The 24213-nt window shown below is 42.1% G+C and overlaps 1 protein-coding gene across 1 annotated transcript in view; it reads right to left on the bottom strand.

The window, feature by feature from the left end:
- Positions 1-21638, bottom strand: part of LOC110521553 (voltage-dependent calcium channel subunit alpha-2/delta-1-like) — a 45395-nt gene extending 23757 nt beyond the window's left edge. The window contains 19 exon segments of the mRNA XM_090184311.1: positions 4-85; positions 827-921; positions 1160-1250; positions 5474-5550; positions 5811-5872; positions 6098-6169; positions 6630-6701; positions 11485-11559; positions 11770-11844; positions 12155-12229; positions 12352-12384; positions 12387-12443; positions 12561-12610; positions 12730-12808; positions 13436-13540; positions 14120-14278; positions 20395-20494; positions 21395-21445; positions 21625-21638. Of these exon segments, the coding sequence (XP_090040437.1) occupies positions 4-85; positions 827-921; positions 1160-1250; positions 5474-5550; positions 5811-5872; positions 6098-6169; positions 6630-6701; positions 11485-11559; positions 11770-11844; positions 12155-12229; positions 12352-12384; positions 12387-12443; positions 12561-12610; positions 12730-12808; positions 13436-13540; positions 14120-14278; positions 20395-20494; positions 21395-21445; positions 21625-21638 (1424 nt within the window).
- Between the last annotated feature and the right edge of the window lie 2575 nt (positions 21639-24213).

Here is a 24213-nt window from a genome sequence, read left to right as displayed (position 1 = left end):
CACAATGTCTGCTCCTTCCACAGTTTGACCAGATCAGCCGTCAACCCAGCATCCAACAGCAGCCTACTGACCAGAGCCATATTACCTAGAGAGGAAGACATTGTTACTGAAGTACCATCCGCAGTAGACCCCATGGCAAACTGCAAATTTGACACATAGGAGAAGATAGCTTGACCTTGATTAGACAACACCGAGGACATTGAGCTCCATTAGCTGACGATGAGGAAGATGGTAGGATCTACAGTAGCTGATACCCATTAGATGATGACCACTATAGAGGTTTTGAGTCACATAGAAGCATGACAACATCAGGTTCTAGGAAATTCAGTCGATCAGGATGATATCACCCCCTGGCCAGACTAGACTAATCAAACGCCTATACCTCATTCGATCAGGCTGATGCTACCCTCTGACCGTCACAGGGCTATGGAACACCATGATATCACAGTGGCGGGAAACCGGCCTGACTCACCCCACTAACCACTCCCTCCTGGGTGGGCGTACTGCCTCTTAATGACTGTATTGATCTAAAGCGACTCTTTCTTCAACCTTGACTGGCTATCGAACAAAACAGGCAGAGGAATTCCATCTGTGTGTGTGTGTGTGTGTGTGTGTGTGTGTGTGTGCAGAGGAATTCCATCTGTGTGTGTGTGTGTGCGTGCAGAGGAATTCCATCTATGTGTGTGCAGAGGAATTCCATCTGTATATGTGTGTGTGTGTGTGTGTGTGTGTGTGTGTGCGTGCGTGCGTGCATGCAGAGGAATTCCATCTGTGTGTGTGCGTGTGGTCATGTGTGTGCGTGCGTGGGACAGGCATGGCAACTTACATGGCTCTTCCACTGTGTTCCTGTCAATGAACTGGTTGAAGTCCAGGAGGAACTGGGTGTTGTTGTCCTTGTCCTTCAGGCCTTTGCAGTACTCCCTATTTCAATAGGACACATTAGATACATTACAGTAGTCTCAAACCTAACTCAACATCTGCACAACATCATACTCAACCCCTGTTATAACTTGTCCTCAATGCTATTCAGTGCTCCTCAATGCTGGCATAAACTGTGGATTAAATAGCTACTCTTGTCTGTAAGTAAACTACAGGAGTATCGATGGTTGTTTATGATCTGAGGTGGAGGAGATTCATATATGCTGCTGTAGCCAATCACCTGGGGGCAATGAAGGTATGTCCCAACTCATCAAACCTCTCCACCTGCAGAGTGTCCATGGCTGAAGAGAATAGACAGACATCTTTAGAACCTTACACACACTGTGGAGGACACATGGCCTACACAGTACATAGACTGATCATTATGAAAATAAAGAACTGAAAAATAAAGATGAATGAGTGTAACAAGAAATGACAGAAAGAGAGACAGTGATTATGGAGCTAAACTCCTGTCCATCGTTCCATCTTTTAAGCTTGGTATTACCACTAGTCTGTCAGCATGACTTTTCACGGCTGATAGGACAGTAGACTTTGCTGACTGTCTCGGTCAGGCCTTTCCTAGAACAAGGCAATCCTTAAACTCACTGACAACCAACGGATACTGGTTCATAAAATCAAATCACATTAAATAGTATGTCACATGCTTAAATAGTGACACAAGGAATACATACACAGTGAATAACGAATAACATGGCTATATACAGGGAGCACAAAATAACATGCTATTAACAGAATGTACCAGTACCGAGTCGATATGCAGGGGAGCGAAGTAATTGATGCATTTATGTACTGTACATATACTGTAGGTGGGTATAAAATAGGGAACAGGATAGATAGACAGTATCTGTAGTGTACAGTGCATTCGGAAAGTATTCAGACCCCTTCACTTTTTCCACATTTAGATACGTTCCAGCCTTATTCTAAACTGGAAAAAATCAACATGCTTCCTCATCAATCTACACACAATACACCGTAATCACAAAGCAAAAACAGGTTTTTAGAAAATATTTTAAATGTATACAAAAAATACTCATAGAAATACCTAATTTACATAAGTATTCAGACCCTTCGCTATGAGACTCGAGATTGAGCTCAGGTGCATCCTGTTACCATTGATCATCCTTGAGATGTTTCTATAACTCAATTGGAGTCCACCTGTGGTAAATTCAATTGATTGGACATGATTTGGAAAGGCACAAACCTGTCTATATAAAGTCCCACAGTTGACAGTGTCAGTGTAAAAAAGCAAGCCATGAGGTTGAAGGAATTGTCATAGAATGCAGAGAGAGGATTGTGTTGAGGCACAGATCTGGGGAAGGGTATCAAAAAATGTCTGCATTATTGAAGGTCCCCAAGAACGCAGTGGCCTCCATCATTCTTAAATGGATGAAGTTTGGAAGTTTCTTCCTAGATCTGGCCGTCCGGCCAAACTGAACAATCGGGGGAGAAGGGCCTTGATCAGGGAGGTGACCAAGAACCTGATGGCCATTCTGACAGAGCTCCAGAGTTCCACTGTAGAGATGGGAGAACCTTCCAGAAGGGCAATCTCTGCAGCACTTCACCAATCAGGCTTTTATGGTAGAGTGGCCAGATGGAAGCCACTCCTCAGTAAAAGGCACATGACAGCCCACTTGGAGTTTGTCAAAAGGCACCTAAAGGAGAGAAACAAAATTCTCTGGTCCTTGAGAGGCCCAGGCAGATTCCAGATTTGAACCTGATCAAACATCTCTGGAGACCTGAAAATAGCTGTGCAGCGGCGCTCCCCATACAACTCGACAGAGCTTGAGGATCTGCAGAGAAGAATGGGAGAAAATCCCAGAATACAGGTGTGCCAAGCTTATAGTGTCAAACCCAAGAATCGCTGCCAAAGGTGCTTCAACAAAGTACTGAGTAAAAGGTCGGAATAATGGCGTAAATGTGATATTTCAATTTTTTTCTATATATATTTCAATTGATTTATTCTAAAAACCTGTTTTTGCCTTGTCATTATGGGCTATTGTGGGTAGATTGATGAGTTAAAACAACAATTATCAGTTTTAGAATAAGGCTGTAATGTAACAAAATGTGGAAAAAGTTAAGTGGTCTGAATACTTTCCAAATGCACTGTATGTATTGTGTGTGTGTGTGTGTGGTGTCTGTATGCATATGCATGATGTAAGGGTGTGTGGGCGTATGTAGTGTGTGGGTGTGTGTATATGTGTGTTGGGGAGTCAGTGTAAGTATGTGTGAGTGTGTGGGTAGAGTCCAGTGCTTGTGCATAGAGTCAGTTCAAGAGAATTGGTGCAAAAAAGGGTTAATGCAGGTAGTCATGGTAGACATTTGATTAGCTATTAACGGTCTTGTTTAGATGTCCTGTGGATTTTCAGGGTCCTGTTGGTTCCAGACTGAGTGCAATGGTACCGCTTGGGCCTTCCTCTGACACCGCCTGGTATAGAGGTTCTGGATGGCAGGGAGCTCGGCCCATGCACTACCTTCTGTAGCGCCTTGCAGTCAGATGCCAATCAGTTGCCATACAAAGCAGTGATGCAGCCAGTGAAGATGCTCTCGATGGTGCAGCTGTAGAACTTGTTGAGGATGTGATGGCCCATGCCAAATATTTTCATCTCAACCACAGACTGGTTACAGTGGTGACAAGTCAATGTGTGTCACACACACGCACACAGTTTTGGACAGAGATGAAGTGTGGTGTGGTGTGGAGAGTTAGAGAAGGTGTGGAGTGAGACTGAAGTGATCGAACAAACAGAAGAGGGGAAGAGAAATACATGCCCTTCTGCCCTGTAGTGACCCCAGAGAGAGAGAAAGAGAGATGGTTAGGTAGATAGAGAGAAAACAGAACCATTGGGATTTCAGATGTCTTGCCACATTGATATTACACCAATTAAAAAGTCTAGAAAAGGAAGGAAAACTGATTTAAAACAACAGCACTATCAAAACTGTGAGGTGCTACCATGCAGAGACACGCAATAAAGCATAGTTTGTTCACAGACATCCACAGTTACTCCAGCACAGTGTTTGTCTCTCCTATCATTTCATATGTGACAATCCTTGGCTTGGGATTTTACTTTGCTCTATAGTTTCTACACTCGTAAAGACATCAATGTTCATCACCCCATCTTTTAAAAGAAGACATCATGAGAAACAATTCCATTAAACTCGATACAGTCATGTCAGGAGTCTGTGAAATCGTTTACTGATGGTTCAGTATCAAAAGGTTCATGAGTATCTGGTCCATAATCAAGGAATTTCTTATGGGCTCCGGAGTGGCGCAGCGGTCTAAGGCACTGCATCTCAGTGTTAGAGGCATCACGACAGACCCTGATTTGATTCCAGGCTGTCCAGGCTGTCACAACCGGCGGTGATTGGGAGACCCATAAGGCGGCGCAAAATTGGCCCAGCGTTGTCCTGGTTAGGGTAGGCCGTCATTGTAAATAACAATTTGTTCTTAACTGTCTTGCCTGGTTAAATCAAATAACAAAATAAATCATTTCAATAGCATGTTAAACATGACAGGTAGATTTGGGGCATCTCCTCTAAGGACTTGGCAGGACAGGGATCACATGGACCTTAACTACTCTTTCTATTACTCCCTATCACCGTAGATTAGTCATTCATTTTCCCGTCTTAGACTCTTTTCACTTCCTCTTGTTTCCCTCTGAATCAATATACTTCATCAAGCAAACACAGACACATGACCATGCAGAGACTGGAGGAGAGATAATGAAAAGTGAGATACACCAGAGAATACACTGAGTACTTGCCCCATGGGGCTGTATGGATCCAATAAAGGAGCAGATAGAGAGAAGACAGGAGGGGAACATTAAAGTCAACAGAGAGTTGGATGTAGAGGTGGATTTATCTTGTACATCAGAGGTACATGGTCCATGTGATAAAGCCGCTATGAGCAGCTATAAACCAGGTCTGGGTAGAGAAAGAGGTACAGACAGATTTACAGTCCAGAGGAAAGCCCTGGAGCAGAGTCAAGCTTTGTAGAGGGTAATATCTCCCCTCTGCCCTCAGATTCCAAGAGAGGGAACAGAGGAAAGAGTAATGGAAAGGATGAAGGTAGAGAGTGAGAGAGGGAACAAAGGAACTGGGAAAGGGTTGGGAGACAGGGAGGGAGGAGAGAAACTCCTGAGCCCAGGAGAGAGAGGGAGCAGGAGAGGTAGAGCGGGATGGTAGGATGGAAGGAGAGAGCGAGACAAAGGGAGAGACAAAGGGAGGATCAAAGTATGTGTGGTTAAGTCTATGAGTAGCAGGACAGGAGACTGATCTAGAGGGCCACTCATTTCAATTCAATTCAAGGGGCTTTATTGGCATGGGAAACATATGTTAACATTGCCAAAGCAAGTGAAGTAGATAATATACAAAAGTGAAATAAACAATAAAAATGAACAGTAAACATTACTCACAGAAGTTCCAAAAGCACTCTATAAAAACAAGGGACATCTGCAAAACTCGCTGATCTGAGAGCAGAGTCGTTGAAGAAGGTTTTGTTTGTGTTGATGTGTGTGTGTGTTTGTGTGTGTGTACTCACCCATAGCCTGTCTGATGGTGTCTCCCAGTTTGGCCTGTATGTAGTGTTCACTGTACATTGGGAGGACTAGGGCCAAGCTGGGGAAATAAAGGTATGGTCAATGTTGACAGACTGATGGTGATGCTTGGAAAAACATGTTCATCCAGAAGGTGACAGAACACTGATAATCTGCATAAACACATTTGAGTGATTGTTTTACTGTGATGGAAAGGGACATAGAGTGCCCCCTACTGGTCAGACGTATATTATTCATTATTATTCAGTTTCTAGGGCTACAGCTATGGGGTTAAGGGTTGTTTCTGAACTGGATTCAACATCTGCCAGTCCTCCTGCTCACCTATAGTCTGTTCCATTGACCTGAGCCCAGGTGTACGTCCTAACTCCTCTGTCGATGTATCTCTGTCAGAGAGCGCACACACATGCACACAAACACACACACAAGCAAACACACATGCACAATGTACGTGAAAATACATACACATACAAACAGAAGCTTTAAAACAGTCCTAATCCTAAACAACATATAACTCCCTTCCCCGGAAACCTTTCACTGTTTTCACTGGGAGATGACATCAGTGAGTCAGTATTAGTAACATATTTATCTGTCATTTGTGCTGATCTCACCTCATCCTGAGTTTTAACCAAAGTCTCTATGGTCTCTTCACCTGGGTTCCCATCTATCATAATTATCCTGATCTATAGAGAGAGAGAGAGAGAGAGAGAAATAACAAAATAAATCTAACAATGTTTATTCTCCAACTGTACCCTGTGTCAGATATCTGAATGGTTACAAGGTTTGATCTCTCTACCATTCTCTGTATAAGCTAAAACACAGTGCACATCTGTACACCAGAGAGCGAGAGAGAGAGTGAGAGAGAGAGAGAGAGGAGAGAGGAATAACAACAAGGAGATTGTAGCACATACTGTATACGTTGAACTTCACTCCAATCGTATATATTAAAGGAGAGAGAGAGACAGACAGAGTTGTGGTTGTCACTGCTCCTGTAAATATGTCCTCTCATTTACAGCCAGTCACTGTGTAAATCACACTCAATTAGATTTAGTAGGAGACAGGACACAACTAACACCTGTGTGTGTGTGTGTGTGTGAGAGAGTGTGTGTGTGTGTGTGTGTGTGTGTGTGTGCGTGCGTTTACCTGGACTTTGACGTCGTTCTCCAGTTCCGCATCGAGGAAGTCCAGAGTGACAGGCTCCTGGAATTTAGGGTTCTGAAGAGAGGAGGGTGTTTAGTCTGGTGGATGAGTTAGCATGACACATGCTCACACATGCACTCAGGCAAGCAAGCACATACACACACACACACACACACACACACACACACACACACACACACTCACACACACACACACACACACACACATATATACATTTATTCAATATTTACAAGAAACCAGTGAAAACAACATTACTATGGAGAGAAACACTGGGTTATTGTAGTAAATAAAGCTGGTTAATTCAGTAGATAAAGCTGAGAATCAATGCCAGGTAGGGGTTTACCACTGACTTGAATACTTCAAATCAAAGTTTATTTGTCACATGCGCCGAATACAACAGGTATAGACTTTACAGTGAAATGCTTACTTACAGGATCTAACCACCAATTAAAAAAGGTATTAGGTGAACAATAGGTAAGTAAAGAAAAAAAACAACAGTAAAAAGACAGTGAAAAATAACAGTAGCGAGGCTATATACAGAAGCAAGGCTATAACAGTAGCAAGGCTATATACAGGCTGATTGAGGTAGTATGTACATGTAGATATGGTTAAAGTGACAATGCATATATGATAAACAGAGAGTAGCAGAGGAGCGGGTTAGAGTCCCGCTCCTTGAAAGCGGCAGCTCTACCCTTTAGCTCAGTGCAAATGTTGCCTGTAATCCATGGCTTCTGGTTGGGGTATGTACGTACAGTCACTGTGGGAATGTGTGTGTGTGCGTATTTTTGTCTGTGTTGCTTGTGTGCATAATTGTTTAGTCTGTGCGTGTGTTGTCTGCATGCCTGTTTGAGTCTGTGTGTTTCATACAGACCGACTGTACACAGGGTTAATGTCAGCAGTGAAACCCTCTGTGCGTATCAGTGACTTTATAATGTTATAATGTAAGTAGCAGCAGTAATACACATCTACTCTATTAAAGCACCAGTAAATGGATGGAACCTGATACTCTGGTCTAAAACAACGCTGCTCTACCTTTAGACTGTATACCCTTTATGGAAGGTTCATATGGATTTAGTTTCTGCAAAAGCTACAGACACACACTGTGATGATGGTGGTTAATAAATTATCCTTACATTAGATGGAGAGAAAATACACATGGAACAGTGGAGAAGGAGGAGGAAGATGAAGAGGAAAAAAAAAAAATAACAAAATCTATTTTGTTAGGAGCCAGGTCATTCGTGATACAAGTCAGTGTTCGATGTCCATCGATGTCTAATGACGTCATGAGATGATGTGGAAACCGGCCACTAGGAGCAACAGTGAGTGCTGTTACTTTCAAGTAGGTAACAGTTTTGCTAGGGTGTTGTGTACGGGGTTGGGCATAAGTGTCTGCTTCTGATTCCAAAGGTTACAAGTTTGAATCCAGCAAAAGAAAGTAGTTTTAAAGATTTTTTTCAAGAATATCTCAAACCTTAACCCTTACCTTAACCATTAGGAGTTAATGCTTAAACTTAACATTAAACACTTCAACATGTGACATTTGCAACAACTGCAAAATTTGACATTTGAAAAATGTCTAATTCTGACGTGAGACTGTGAGAGCTAGTTGCGTTAGAGGCCATTAGATAATACAGAAAATGCATGCACATTGATAAACAGTCAAATCGTTTCGTCTGTGGGAGGATGAAAGTATATGGCAGAGAAAGAAAGAGAGGGGGTAAGTGAGTGGGTGGGGGAGAGAGATCAAAATACAACTCCAAATGTAGCGAGGGATTTATGTGATGAATATGAAATGGGTTTTCTATACAACCATAATCACATACAGACCGAAACACAAGAAAAAGAGAGAAAAGAGAGAATATGTTCAAATAGTCAAAGGTCACCCTCAATATTCACACACCCCTCTGTTTCTCTGATCACACATTTGCACAGATACACACACAGGCACGGACACACACACATCATACACAGTAAGATTGACAGGGTGTGTGTTTCAGGGTGGGCCCCCATAGCCGAGACTATAGACAGCACAGGGGTCCATGAGAAAATACTCCTGCCCTTTCACTGGATAATGGACATAATTTAAAAAGCATGCATATGGTGTGAATATAAATAGGAAATACAGTTTCAAGAATTGATCCAGGGAGAAAGGCAAACTTGCAGCAGTACAAAGGAAGGACCCGCTATAACCCTGGTCATGTCACCATGTGTTAGTTTAGTCACTGCTTCTCTCTGCCAGACAGCTCTAGCTCCAATGACTTAACTCATCACAGGAAACTAACTGCCTTATCTACAACATCTATAATTTCCTCAAGGACCCACCCTTCTCTCTCTCCCACTCCCTCTCCCTCTCACATAACCGCACACACACATAACCGCACACCCAAACGTCTCTAGTCACTTACATAACATAATAACAGCATGACAGATGGATTAGAGGAAAGAAACCGTTACATAGAAAATCTGAGAGTCTAAATAAACAGTGTGAAACATTGAGCTAATTATGTGATGTTAGTTTACTGGAGGTTAGTAACTAACTAATACGTACTAGTCACTATTCGTATCTATTCCTCCTGGAATGTAGGAGCATGCTGCTCATAAGGCTATAGCATCAGGAAATGCCAACACTTGACCACATTTTACTGTACACACACACTCTACTCAATGGTCTTACAGTTAAAGATCAGCACCTAAGGGCTAATAATCTAAGTCTGTACTATATTCTGTACTATATTCTACTATATTCTACTCAGTGGAGGCTGCTGAGGGGAGGTCAGCTCATAATAATGGCTGGAACAAAGCAAATGGAATGCTATTAAACACATGGAAACCATATTTGATACCATTCCACTCCAGCCATTACCACGAGCCCGTCCTCCCCAATTAAGGTGCCACCAACCTTCTGTGCAGTACATCTACTCTCTCTCGGTCCTATTGTCACCTCATGGAGAGTGATGGCACATGGCTTACTGAGTCTTGTCTTGCAGTTACAGATCCTTTTCTAACAGACACATACTGAAATGAGAGTGATGCAGGGAGTATTTCAGAGGGAGACATATTATTCTCCATTTGATAATAATATGAATTCATAGGCCAGGCTCTTTAATCATATGTGGCCAGGCAGGAATCAAACCATGACTGTTGCAACCTTCAACAAAGGTTTGCATGTGCCCCGCTTGTATGCGTAGTCTGTAGCATACACTGATTATACCAAACATTAGGAATACCTTCCTAACATTGCCCTCAGAACAGCTTCCATGCATCGATGCATGGACGAGGTGTCGAAAGCGTTCCACTGGGATGATGGCCCATGTTGACTCCAATGCTTCCCACAGTTGTCCTTGATACACATGGGAAACGGTTGAGTGTGAAAAACCCAGAAACATTGCAGTTCTTGACACAAGGTGCCAGTGTGCCTGGACACAAGGTGCCAGTGTGCCTGGCACCTACTACCATACGCCGTTCAAAGGCACTTCAATATTTTGTCTTGCCCATCTGAATGGCAGACATACACAATCCATGTCTCAATTGTCTCAAGGCTTTAAAATCCTTCTTTGACCTGTTTCTTCCCCTTCATCTACACTGATTGAAGTGGATTTAACAAGTGACATCAATAAGGGATCATAGCTTTCACCTGGATTCAACTGGTCAGTCTGTTATGGAAAGAGCAGGTGTTCTTAATGTTTGTATTCTCAATGTATATCCAACTAGCTCTCAGTTTCACATCAGAATTCGATTTTCATTCATGTTTCTCAAAGTTTTTAGGGTTAAGGTTAAGTTTTAAGGTCATGGTTAAGTTTAGGCATTAACTCTGAAATCTTAAGGTTAGGCATTAACTCCAAATGGTTAAGGTAAGGGTTAAGGTTTGGGATAGGCTTAAAACAAAAATAACTTTCTATCGCATGATTTCAACTTGCAACCTTTGGAAAAAGAGGCAGATTCTTATGGCATCCCGGTCCACGATGCCCTAGCAAAACCGGAACCTACTTGAAGGTAACAGTGCTCACTGTTGCCCCTCGTGGCCGGTTTCCACATCGTCGCTTGACGTCCTCAGACGTGGGTGAACGTCGAATAATGACTTGTGTCATGGGGTGACCTGGCTACTATATCAGCATGGTTCAAATCACATTAGTCAGACCAGGCCTTCTGATGGCATTCATCTCTGATCCCCTCTCTGTAATGTGAAGCCTGCTCCAAAACCTGACTGACACACTCACACAGATGGTTCTTCCATAGGAAACGTATACAACACTCTACAAGACCCCCAGTCACTTTGAACTGGTTCCCTTTGAAAGAGGCTGCATGCCTTCACACACACGCATGCACACCATGTGTATGCTGTGTGTTGGTCAGTGCCTGTTTGTGTATGTATAGATTAGATCCATGAGTGTGTATCCATTTTGATTAGCCTCTACTATAGCAGAACATAGTATAGGCTGTGGCTGGATGAGATATGAACATGTGTCCCATGAGAACTAAATCAGAGAGGCCCCCCCCCCTGAACACAACATGCCCCAAAAGAGAGCCTGGTCCTGGGCCACACATGGCCATATGTAGCCTGTCAAGACCTGGCCTGCGGGTGTTGAGGAGGAAAAGAAAGGGGAGGAGAAATAGAAGAGGTAGGGAGGAGCAGTGGGTTGTGTTTCTCTAAAGGTGGGTCAGGACCATCATGGTGGCCATGTGGATAGATACACTGCTACGATCATGGGTGTGTTCATATGAACATGCATAAGATCCACAGTAGTCATAGCAGCACCTCAGGATCCTCAGTCTACTCTGTGTGAGTTGGGATTGTAAAACGTGTTAACAGAATAGAAGAGGTAAGAATAGAATATACCTTAGGTTGGAGGTTGGGGTGTAGTAGCACATATCCGTTGGGGTCGATGGCAAAATAATATCCATTAGGTCCGATCTAAAAAACAGAGGTACAGAGAGGGTTGGAGGAGACAGTTGATCATAGGCTGTACACCATGTCTTCTCAATACATCACTGTTCTGGATTATTAAAGTATCATAAACATGATTTAGTTGATATGAGAGAGGGTAGGGCTGTCACAGGTAACACTGAAACTGAAGTAAGAGAATAAGGAGTGTTCTGGTGTGTTAGTGTGTGTGTCACTCACAGTGTAGCGCGGTGTGAGCTTCTTGATGTCATCTAGTGACACGTCAATCCCCATCACCCCTAGGATCAACTGGTTCTGAATCTGAGAGAGAGGGAAAGAGGGGGAAAGAGGAGTTCAAAATTAAAATGTCAAATCACAGTCTGAATAGTAAGAGTCGTGCTGATTTAGAGGATATTGGCGTCTAATGCTGGGATGGGATTATCTGAAAATGGTCCCGTGAGGCCCAGTTGGTAGAGCATGGTGCTTGCAATGGTAGGGATGTGGGTTTGATTCCCATGCGGGACCAGTAAAAAAAAATGATGCACTCACTACTGCAAGTCATTTTGGGAAAGAGCATCTGTGTAAATGTAAAGAGTTTGTTTTCCTGGTTGTGTATGTGGATTACCTCTATGCCCAATTCATCTTTATACTTGGTCTTGTTGAAGACAGGTAGGGTTCCTGTGATGACCAGACCTAGCTCCTAACACACACACAGACAAAGAAAGCTAAATTAAAGTCATCGTTGTTGGGTTTCAGAAGCCTCCAGCGTAGAGGCAGATTTTGGTGAGGTGCATTGTGGGATAGGAGGAAGTGATGTCATACCAGAGCGTCGAGGTAGACATTAGTCCACTTAGTCCCTGCTTGGCCAGCTGGTCAGCTAAAACCATGGGTCTGCCCAGTACATCCAGGTACTCCTAGAAAACACACACATACTCTCCTTCAAATACACATGTTAAAGACAAAGTCAACCACAGACACACGTCTGGGACAACATTAAACACACACACATGTTCATGCACATTGCTTCTCACTTGAGTGTTGATGCGTATGGCTCCGATTGAGGGAATCTCATAGAAGTATCCTGGGAGAAACAGAGAATGGGCTAAGATCAGGATATTAACTATATTAGTTGACCAAAATGGACCTCAAATCATACACAGCTGTAGCAGTGCTTCAATATTACAAACAACAACAACATACCTTTATTAGCGCAGGCCATCCACTGGACTGGACCTTTATCATAGTTGTGCTGACCTACTGAGAAGGTGAAGATACGCACCTAGAACACAGGAACATATGAATCTGTTATAGCAACATCCACATTGAACCATATTGTGTGTGATGGAAGTTAATCAACCATAGTTAGGTATTGTATGAACCAAGACACTGTGGGGTTATTATGAGCCATAGAATGTTAAATCTTGCTTGTGGGTGGGTTACTGTTACATTGCACACAGTGGGTTGTTTTGTGAAGACCTGGGGGTGGTGTTACCATGCTCTGTCTACCCCCCATCATACCCATTTCCTTTCTATGTGCTGAGCAGCGAGAACAGCTTTAGCTTTGGTAGAGTTATCACCACACTTCATATCTGCTTGTTAGTTCCCACAAGGTCAAAACACTATTTCTAGGGGGTTTAGGGTTAAGGTTAGAATTAGTGTTAGGTTTAGGGTTAGGAGCTAGGGTTAAGGTTTAGGGTTGTGTGTGTGTGTGTGTGTGTGTGTGTGTGTGTGTGTGTGTGTGTGTGTGTGTGTGTGTGTGTATTTGTAATAATCATCTGCCCTCCACCTGTATAAACCATAGGTTCAGCAATCAGACAATTTCCTCTTGATCCACCCCATTGTTTACTAGAAGGGTCACCGATTAGGTGTATTATACATTAAAGTGTGTGTGTGCTTTCAACTCTACCTTCTTGTCAGAGTTGTATTCCTGAAGTATGGCCGATGCTCTCTCCTCTCCTCCGTCTGTGAACAGCATGATGATCTTGTTACAATTGGCTCTAGTGATATTTGTCTGCACAGAGAAATCACACAAGGTAGAGAACAGGGGTTGCTATCCCCCATCCTAACACACCACCACCAAATCCTGTAATCAAGGATTAAGAAGATGATGACAAAAAACTTGGTTTTAAAAGACTGGAGGAGTTGAAACACACAGGTTGCCGTTTACTGTCATGAAACTTGCCCTGGAGTCATAACTGCAGAGATGTCACCAGCTGGCACAGCCACAAACTCATATAACCAGATTTTAAACCTAATCCTAACATTAACCCTAACTTTATGCACACTGCTAACCCTTCAATTAAGATCAAAAATCACATTTTAGTTTTCATACATTTTTACAATATAGACTATTTTAACTTTGCAGCATGCCCATCTAGCGGTAATGGCTCAGTTCTGCAGCAGAGGTCAGTGTCTGACAATTATCTATCATACGAGAAAGAGCAGTGCTCAAAGGTATCAGAATGTACATTTTAAATGAAGTGCGGTATGTTCCTGAAGTATCAAAGTAAAATAACAAGGAGCAGGGCTGTCGTTATACTGTACATCTGTTATCACTACAGTGTTATGAACAGAGCATAGTGCCTCTTACTGCATAGAGCTGTTCGAAGGCAAACTCAAATCCCTTGGTGTAGTTGGTGATGCCTTTAGCAGAGATGTTCTGAATCGCATCCTTCAGGATCTTCTTATTCCTCACATTGGCCTGGACCAGATGGTCAAAGCACGCTGTGTTATTCACCCAGGTGTTGAACTGGTAGAGGGAGACAGATAGGGGTTAGACAAACGCACGCACACAGACTGATTACCCACACACACACCTGGCCTTGACTATTATCATAGAGTGGTAAACAGACACATTCATCAAGTGTTGATAATTACTTTGCATCCTATCAGGATCATGAGCTGGTACCATGGAAACGAGACTCCCTCTACCAACTCACTCTCATTAGAGTGGAAATACCACGCGCGCACAAACACACACGTGCACACACACACACACATGCACACACACGGTGGCAGGTAGCCTAGCGGTTAAGAGCATTGAGCCCGTAACCTAAAGGTTGCTGGTTCGAATCCCAAAGCCAGCAATGTGGAAAAATATGCTTTTTTTGCCCATGAGCAAGGCAGTTTAACCCCCAAATGCTCCCAGGTCCTGATGACGTTGATGAACCCCCTAAGGTAGATGACCTAGCCCCTGTGAAAAACGATTCAGCATCATATAAAAATCGATCAGCTTAAGCTAGAGATATATGTATTAATTTTTTTTTAAATGAAATATCACATTTACATAAGTATTCAGCCCCTATACTCAGTACTTTGTTGAAGCACCTTTGGCAACATTTACAGTCTCGAGTCTTCTTGTGTATGACGCTAAATGCTTGGCACACCTGTATTATGGGAGTTTCTCCCATTCTTCTCTGCAGATCCTCTCAAGCTCTGCCAGGTTGGATGGGGAGCGTCGCTGGACATCTATTTTCAGGTCTCTCCAGAGATGTTCGATTGGGTTCAAGTCCGGGGTCTGGCTGGGCCACTCAAGGACATTCACAGACTTGTCCCGAACCCACTACTGCGTTGTCTAGGCTGTGTACTTTGCTCCGTTCATCTTTCCTTCGATCTTGACTAGTCTCCCAGTCCCTGCCTCTATAAAACCTTACCACAGCATGATGATGTGGTAATGTTTTCGCCATAGGGATGGTGCCAGATTTCCTCCTGACATGACACTTGGAATTCAGGTCAAAGAGCTCAATCTTGGTTTCATCTGACCAGAGAATTTTGTGTCTCATGGTCTGAGAGTCTTAAGGTGCCTTTTGGCAAACTTCAAACGGGCTGTCTACTGCCCTTTACTGAGGAGTGGCTTCTGTCTGGCCAATCTACCTTAAAGGCCTGATTGGTGGAGTGCTGCAGAGATGGTTGTCCTTCTGGAAGGTTTTTCCATCTCCACAGAGGAACTCTGGATCTCTGTCAGAGTGACCTTTAGATTCTTAGTCACCTCCCTGACCTAGAACAGAGTCTTTGTGGTTCTAAATTTCTTCCATTTAAGAATGATGGCCACTGTGTTCTTGGGGACCTTCAACGCTGCAGACTTTGTTGGTACCCTTCCCCAGATCTGTGCTTTGACACAATCCTGTCTCGGAGCTAGGAGCATGGAGCACTGGTTGCATCACTGCCTGGTACGGCAATTGTTCGGCCTCCGACCGCAAGGCACTACAGAGGGTAGTGTGTACGGGCCAGTACATCATACATTCATGTACATACTACCTCAATTGGCCTGACCAACTAGTGCTCCCGCACATTGGCTAACCGGGCTATCTGCATTGTGTCCCTCACTACTCTATATAGCCTCGCCCCTGTTATTTTTCAATGTCTTTTTATTGTTGTTTTTATTTTTTTACTTACCTATTGTTCACCTAATAACTTTTTTGCACTATTGGTTAGAGCCTGTAAGTAAGCATTTCACTGTAAGATCTACCTACACCTGTTGCATTCAGCGCACCTGACAAATGAACTGATTTGATTTATTTAAATTCCTTCGACCTCATGACTTGGTTTTTGCTCTGACATGCACTGTCTACTGTGGGACCTTATATAGACAGGTGTGTGCCTTTCTAAAACATGTCCAATCGATTAAATTGACCACATGTGGACTCCAATCATGTTGTAGAAACATCTCATGGATGATCAATGGAAACAGGATGCACCTGAGCTCAATTTTGAGTCTCATAGCAAAAGGTCTGAATACTTATGGAAATAAGTATTTTTAAATATTTCATAGAAATGTCTAAAAACCTGTTTTCGCTTTGTCATTATGGGATATTGTGTGTCATTCATTCATCATTACTTTAAGACATGAAGGTCAGTTAATGCGGAACATTTCTAGAACTTTGAAAGTTCCTTTAGTGCACTCGCAAAAACTATCAAACGCTATGATGAAACTGGCTCTCATGAGGACCGCTACATGAAAGGAAGACCCAGAGTTACCTCTGCTCCAGAGAGTCATTAGATTTACCAGCCTCAGAAATTGCAGCCCAAATAAATATTTCACGGAGTTCAATTAACAGACATCTCAACATCAACTGTTCAGAGGAGACTGCTTGAATCAGGCCTTCATGGTCGAGCTGTTGCAAAGGAAGCACTACTAAAGGACACCAATAAGAAGAAAACACTTGCTAAGGCCAAGAGACACTAGCAATGGACATTAGACTGGTGGAAATCTGTCCTTTGGTCTGAAGAGTCCAAATTTGAGAATTTTGGTTCCAACCACCATGTTGTAGTGAGACGCAGAGCAGGTGAACGGATGATCTCTGTCACGGATGCCACCGGTACTGTTGCTCATTCTGTTCACCAGTTCCGGAGGTCGACGTCACCAGCCTTCTAGGCTGCACTGAACTGTGTCATTACGCACACCTGGTTCCAATTCCTCACTGATTGTGTTTGTAAAAATCTGCCCTTTGTTTCCCCATTGGGCTGCCGATTATTGTTCCCATGTCCGTTGCTCGTGTGAGCACCTATGCGTTGTCTCAAACTGTGCTGCGTGTTTTGTGAATTGTTTATTACGGGTCTCGTGCCGTGTTGTTCTACGAGGTTTACCTTTGCTCTTTTGTTTGGGTACATCCCAGTGTTTTGTATATGTGTTTGTTTTGGGTGTATTAAAAACCCAGATGATGTATTCCTGCGCCTGTCTCCAAATCCTTTATAATAGAGTGACAATCTCTGCATGTGTGGTTCCCACCGTGAAGCATGGAGGAGGAGGTGTGATAGTGCAACCAGCAAAGCACCCCCACACTGTCTGTGATTTATTTAGAATTCAAGGCACACTTAACCAGCATGGTTACCAGGAGCATTCTGCAGCGATACGCCATCCCATCTGGTTTCTGATTAGTAGGTCTATCAAATGTTTTTTAACAGGACAATGACCCTGCACACCTCCAGGCTGTGTAAGAGCTATTTGACCAAGAAGGGAAGTGATGGAGTGCTGCATCAGAGCTCCCGAGTGGTGCAGCTGTCTAAGGCACTGCATCTCAGTGCAAGTGGGGTCACAATAGTCCCTGTTTCGTATCCAGGCTGTATCACATCCGGCCTTGATTGGGAGTCCCATAAAGCGGCACAGAATTGGCCCATTCCATATGTGTTATTTCATAGTTTTGATGTCTTCACCATTATCCTACAATGTAGAACATAGAAAAAAATAACGAAAATCCCTTGAATTAGTAGGTTGTGTCCAAATGTTTGACTGGTACTGTATCTGTACTGTTTAGTGACAAAAATAAGGGGTCTTTCTTATGTCTCATATATTGGACAGACACTTCAGAACAAACTTTTTGTATATTGTTTTGGGGACTCTCTTTTGTTCCATGTAGTGAATCTGTTATTCAATGTGTTTGTATGGGCTAATAGCAGTAAGGCCAAAACATGTTTTTCATCAAATATGTTTTTAAAAATATTTTTTTTTGGTACTATAAGTGGTCATAAAATGCCTAATCAAATAGCCAAATATCCTTGGTATGACCTTCCTAAAACAATTCAATATAGGTTAGTAGTACCCCCACCCCTTCCCCGGCTAAGACTCTTATGGATTAAGGCAGCCCCCAGTACCTATCTGATTCAGAGGGGTTGGGTTAAATGCGGGAGACACATTAGTTGAATGCATTCAGTTGTGCAATTGACTAGCTATCCCCACACCCCGGACACACACACCTTGGCAGCCAAGTCATCAGTGCTCTGAAACCTGCACAGACCTATGGTACCTACAGCTACAGATATAAGACAGACAAAACACTGACAATGTTGTGATCATAGTAATTATATGATGCAGAGAGGCTAGGCCAAAAGTTGGCTATACTGTCTTTCTAAACAGTGCTGCAACCCATTGATCTGAACCAATCAATGTGCCACTGTTAATCAGCCAATGGGGGGAGCAGATATACATGCATCCATGGAGACTAGCAGAATCTGGCTAGGTGTGTGTGCGTGGATATCTGCGTCTGTGTGACAACCTTGATATTTATAACTGAGTGACGGACTCCACTTGGAAGAGTAATTTGAAGGTTTCTACCTGACATGAAGACTAAGCTTAGAAGCCAGCATGGACACACATGCACACACAAGTATGTTTTACTATACTTGTAGGTACCAAAAAATTATATTCCCATTCAAAATCCTATTTTCCTTAACACTAAACCTAACCCTTAACCATAACCTTAATCCCAAAACCCTAACCCTGAAACTAAACCTAACTCATAACCCTAAACCTATACCCTAACACTAACCCTAATTGTAACACTAACCTTAAATCTAACCCCTAAGCCTAAAAAAAAAAAAATCCTTGTGGGGACCAGTCAAATGTCGCCAATCGTCTGAATCTAGTTGTTTTGTGAGGACTTCTGGTCCCCACAATGTTAGTAAAACCAAAACACGCACACACACGTACATACACTCTCATAATAGAATGTGCTCTTTTATCACCTAATCTATTAAATGGAGGGGAGGGTGAGAAGGAAGGTGGAATGGAAAGAGTGTTGTTTTTATCAGGGTTTTTATCAGGGTTTATTAATGCATTAGTGTTGTTTTCAACCTCTGGGGTTTCTAGTTGGTTCTAGTTGAGTGTAGTCTGAGAAAGAGAGAGGGAGATGTAGAAAGAGAGAGTGATGGATAAGTATTTCCCATGGTTCTCTGAATGGCACTCTAGGGCTGTTGTAGCAGCCTGATCACTAGGAATATACTTTGATTTTGGACATTTGAAAAGATCCTGAGAACATCGGTATATACCTTCCTCGGTGCTCACCAAAACAAAAGAAAATCAATTGCCCAGCACTGGGTGTGAACTCATAATACTCAGCAGCAAAGCACACCGCTCAGACCACTACACTACAGCAATTTACAATGTGTTTGCAAGCCGTGAGAATACTTGATGGTACACTATGAGAAAAAAAGTTTCTACCTATGGGGACAACCGAAAAACCCTTTTGGAACCCCTGGATTATAGATAATCAACATTTTGGTAGATTGGTAAAAATAAAAAAGCAGACATTGAATATCCCTTTAAGCATGGTGAAGTTATTAATTACACTTTGGATGGTGTATCAATACACCCAGTCACTGCAAAGACACAGGCGTCCTTCCTAACTAAGTTGCCGAAGAGGAAGGAAACCGTTCAGGGATTTTACCATGACGATGACGACCATCACAAATGGTGATTTTAAAACAGTTACAGCGTTTAATGTCTGTGATAGGAGAAAACTGAGGATGGATCAACAACATTGTATTTAGTCCACAATACTAACCTAAATGAAACAGAGTGAAAATAAGGAAGCCTGTACACAATTAAAACATTCCAAAACATGCATTGTGTTTGCAACAAGGCACTAAAGTAATACTGGCAAAGCAATTAACTTTTTTGTCTGGAATACAAAGTGTTATGTTTGGGGCAAATACAATACAACACATTACTGAGTACCACTCTCCATATTTTCAAGCATAGTGGTGGCTGCATCATGTTATGGGTAAGCTTTTGGAGTTTTTCAGGATAAAAAAGAAAAGGAATGGAGCTAAGCACAGGCAAGACCCTAGAGGAAAGTCTGCTTTCCACCAGACACTGGGATATTAATTACTCTTTCAGTAGGTCAATAACCTAAAACACAAGGCCAAATCTACAGAGTTGCTTACCAAGAAGATAGGGAATGTTCCTGTGTGGTAGATCTAAATATTTTACTTAAATCTACTTTAAAATCTATGGCAAGACCTGAAAATGGTTGTCTAGCAATTACATTTTTTGTTATCCATTTTGAATTCAGGCTGTAACACTACAACATGTGGAATAAGTCAAGGGGTATGAATACTTCTAAAGGTTCTGTATGTATGTATACTTACATAAACTACGTTGACATAGTCATCATCAGACAGAGTCTCCAGCATCTCACTGACTGAGGTCTTGATCAGCTTCAGAGTCAGACCAGACACACTGCCACTCCTATAGAGACATTTAAGCAGTTTAATCTGTCTATCGACATGTCTGTAGACAAATGTCGTATTGACATCATGAACATTCAATTGTCGTTGTTGTTATGATAAAGTATATACACAAAAATGACAGGCTGCATGACATCAGTAGCCCGGTGCTCCAAATAACATACTTTCTCTAGTTATAAACCCATCTGTTTAAAAATGTATTCAGTAAATGCCAAACTAGCAAGCCAGGCAACTAAAAACTATTTTCTAAACAATATTTTGGTTTGTTGTTAGCTAGCTCATTAGCTAGCTGGATATCCAGTTCAAATAATGACCAGAGTATAGCTGACAATGTCTTCATTTATTAGTCATTATTAGAGGAAAATAAACTCACAACAACATAATTATTTACAAGATAATGGCGAGCTTACAGAAAATAGCTTGCTGACACAGTGTGACGAAATAGAAGTAGGTCATTCTATCAGAGAATTTTAGAACTCATGCATCATCTTGTCACAGGAGGATTTGGTCTGGTTGCTGTGGCGGTCCGGTAACCACGACAATGGACGTGGCAACAGGCGCAGAGACTTAAACTTCTTTAATGTCTGTGTGACAAGGAAACTGACATTCGCAGCGACAGTATACAGACATTCCACCGTAGAATAAATTAAATGTCATTTTGACCAGCGACACTTCTAATTGTCTACAGACATGTCGTTAGACCAGGTATAAACTGGCCTTTAGATTCAACACAAAGAATTTGAATGATGAAGTTATGATTCAACCTACCCCAAAACTACACTGCAAGATACAAGAGGGAGGTACTCTGGATTACTGTACTATGTTGGACTAGTGTGTTGGGCTAGTTGGATATAGTGTTACTATGCGGTAATGTCATATAGAACTACATGCTGTGACTCACGCGTCCACTAGGATCAGCATGTCCTTGGGAGAGGCAGCTCCCTGAATGTACCTACACACACGTCACATACACACAGAGGTTATAAATATACTCACAGTACACACAGATATTATAAACACAATACATACAGAGGTTATAAACACAGTCGTAGGCGCCTGAGCAATGGAGCAAACGGAGCAGACTTTCAAAATAGGGGAGCAAATATTTGTTTTTGCACCCCACTGTTTTACCAGAACATGATCATGATCCATTAGGTAATTTGTCATTTTCAATGATTAGCATTACCTTGAGCTAGTCTGTATTAAAATAGATATGTCCATTTTATATATGATGTACAGTAATAACTACCAGATTGCACCCCTCTCCCATCGCCTCAAGATGAATGGTTTTGACCATTCTAAAGCATTTTCTCTCTCCAGCGCGTCATTGTTTTGGTTCAGTGCAGATAGAAAGCACTCGCTGCACCACTGGTGTTTAAAGTCAAAAGGCACTTGCAAAATGTAATTATTTATTTATTTTTTGTGCGCTGTTTTTACATTTGTATCGTTGTTTCAATTCCAATTGCGTTGGTCCAACGGTGGGTGTTAGACATACTGTGAGCTGCATTCACCACAAGTACATTCAGTGTAGCATTTCACTTTTCCTGTAAGAGCCACGATCTGATTAGGCTTCGCTGTAGCGCATACTTCATTAGCAGAAAACTGCATGTCCGGTAGCTGGCGGGCTGTCAATGAGCCGCTCGCAAGTAGATAGTGAGAAATAATCAGTAGGCCTAATATTACATTATTAAATATGTTAATATTTTCATCTTCAAACTGTTCCGGAATTTTAAAACCATTCTGCCTTTTGCCATCTATTTTCCCCAACTTCAATCAGTTAAATCACATTGTTCAAATGTTTTGGTAACACTTCACATTAAGATGCCCCAATGTCTATGTAAATACAGTGTAATAATTGTTAACAACATAGGTTTTACCATGTAATGACATGGTAATGACATAGTAATAGGGTTGTTGCTGAATCCGTTATTAGATCATTGGAGCAAGGAATATGTAATTACACATTCACTTGCTGAAAGTTTATTCCACTTGTGGAACTACTGATGTTACAACACATTCCCTTGTTCGACTATGTAATTCATGTTTTGTAATTACACATTTGAAATCACCTGTGAATTGCCATGATAATAACACAAACCAAAATATGATGCCCATGAACACAGTGCATACAATGGTTACGAACTCTTATTGACACACAGTATATTTTATGTACAGTTGTGGCCAAAAGTTTTGAGACTGACACAAATAATAATTTCCACAAAGGTTGCTGCTTCAGTGTCTTTAGATATTTTTGTCAGATGTTACTATGGAATAATGAAGTATAATTACAAGTATTTCATTGACAATTTTTATTGACAATTACATGAAGTTGATGCAAAGAGTCAATATTTGCAGTGTTGACCATTCTTTTTCAAGACCTCTGCAAGACCTCTGCAAGACCAATTTACATGGCGAAGAGGGACTTTGCAATTACTTGCATTTCATCTGATCACTCTTCATAACATTCTGGAGTATATGCAAATTGCCATCATACAAACTGAGGCAGCAGACTTTGTGAAAATTTATATTTGTGTCATTCTCAAAACTTTTGGCCACGACTGTACATAGAGAACCTGGTATCTGGTGTGTGTGTGTGTGTGTGTGTGTGTGTGTGTGTGTGAGAAAGCGAGAGAGGTTTCTTACCAGGGCCTCCTGCGTACATCGTATAGGTCAATCTTACTGGGGGTCTTCCGAGCATCCATCCATGGAGAGGCTGGATAGGAAAGACAGAGTCTGGGTTAACAACAATACTGTGGAACTGGGTTAGGATCACTGAAATACATTGTGACTCTTTGATGAAGTTTAACGGAGGTTGTTGTTGTTGTTTCATAACGCACACATGATAACAACACTTGCTACAGTATAAAGCTCAATATCATTCGTAAACTCAGTCAACAGTAGTAAGTAAGGCTGATTAAATATTCATCTGATGCAGTTAATAGAGAAACTACTATCACTGACTTCCTTTTCTATTGAAGATCTGTATAGCTCCTATCTAGGTTAATGCTTTGTGTATACTGGGAAGAATCCATGTAGGAATTTTTACTCTGTTTATATGCATACAATATAAACAAATTAGTAAAAACTAGGATACAGTTGGCTACAGGGGCACAGTGACACAACAACGATAATATAGCTTCAATGTGCATGTGCATGTGTGTTACCTGGGTAGTATCGGGCCAGTCCAGTAGCACTACCAAACATCTGCCAGAGCAGAGTAGGGTCATCCTCTCTGTTCTTCTTAAACACATCCTCCAGCGCCTCCGTCCAGTTCAACTCATTCAGCACGATGGTGGCTACCCACACACATGCACACACACAAACAAACACACAAAACAGATAGTTGGATTTAGATTACGATTCCCAATTACACCAAGAAATTGCTCAATATTGAGAAAAGTGTAATGTACAACCTCTCTTTCGTATCATTAGAGATTACAAAAGATTGGAAAGCTGCCGCGGTCATCCTCCCTCTTCAAAGGGGAGACATTCTAGACCCAAACTGCTACAGAGCTATATCTATCCTACCCTGCCTTTCCAAGGTCTTCGAAGGCCAAGTTAACAAACAGATCACCGACCATTTCGAATCCCACCGTACCTTCTCCGCTATGCAATCTGGTTTCAGAGCTGGTCATGGGTGCACCTCAGCCATGCTCAAGGTCCTAAGCGATATAATAACCGCCATCGATAAGACACATTACTGTGCAGCCTTATTCATCG

Source organism: Oncorhynchus mykiss, chromosome 1 (genome assembly GCF_057628025.1).
Source record: "Oncorhynchus mykiss isolate SJ-2025 chromosome 1, ASM5762802v1, whole genome shotgun sequence".
Classification (NCBI taxonomy): domain Eukaryota; kingdom Metazoa; phylum Chordata; class Actinopteri; order Salmoniformes; family Salmonidae; genus Oncorhynchus; species Oncorhynchus mykiss.
This window is presented reverse-complemented; position numbering and strand designations above follow the sequence as displayed.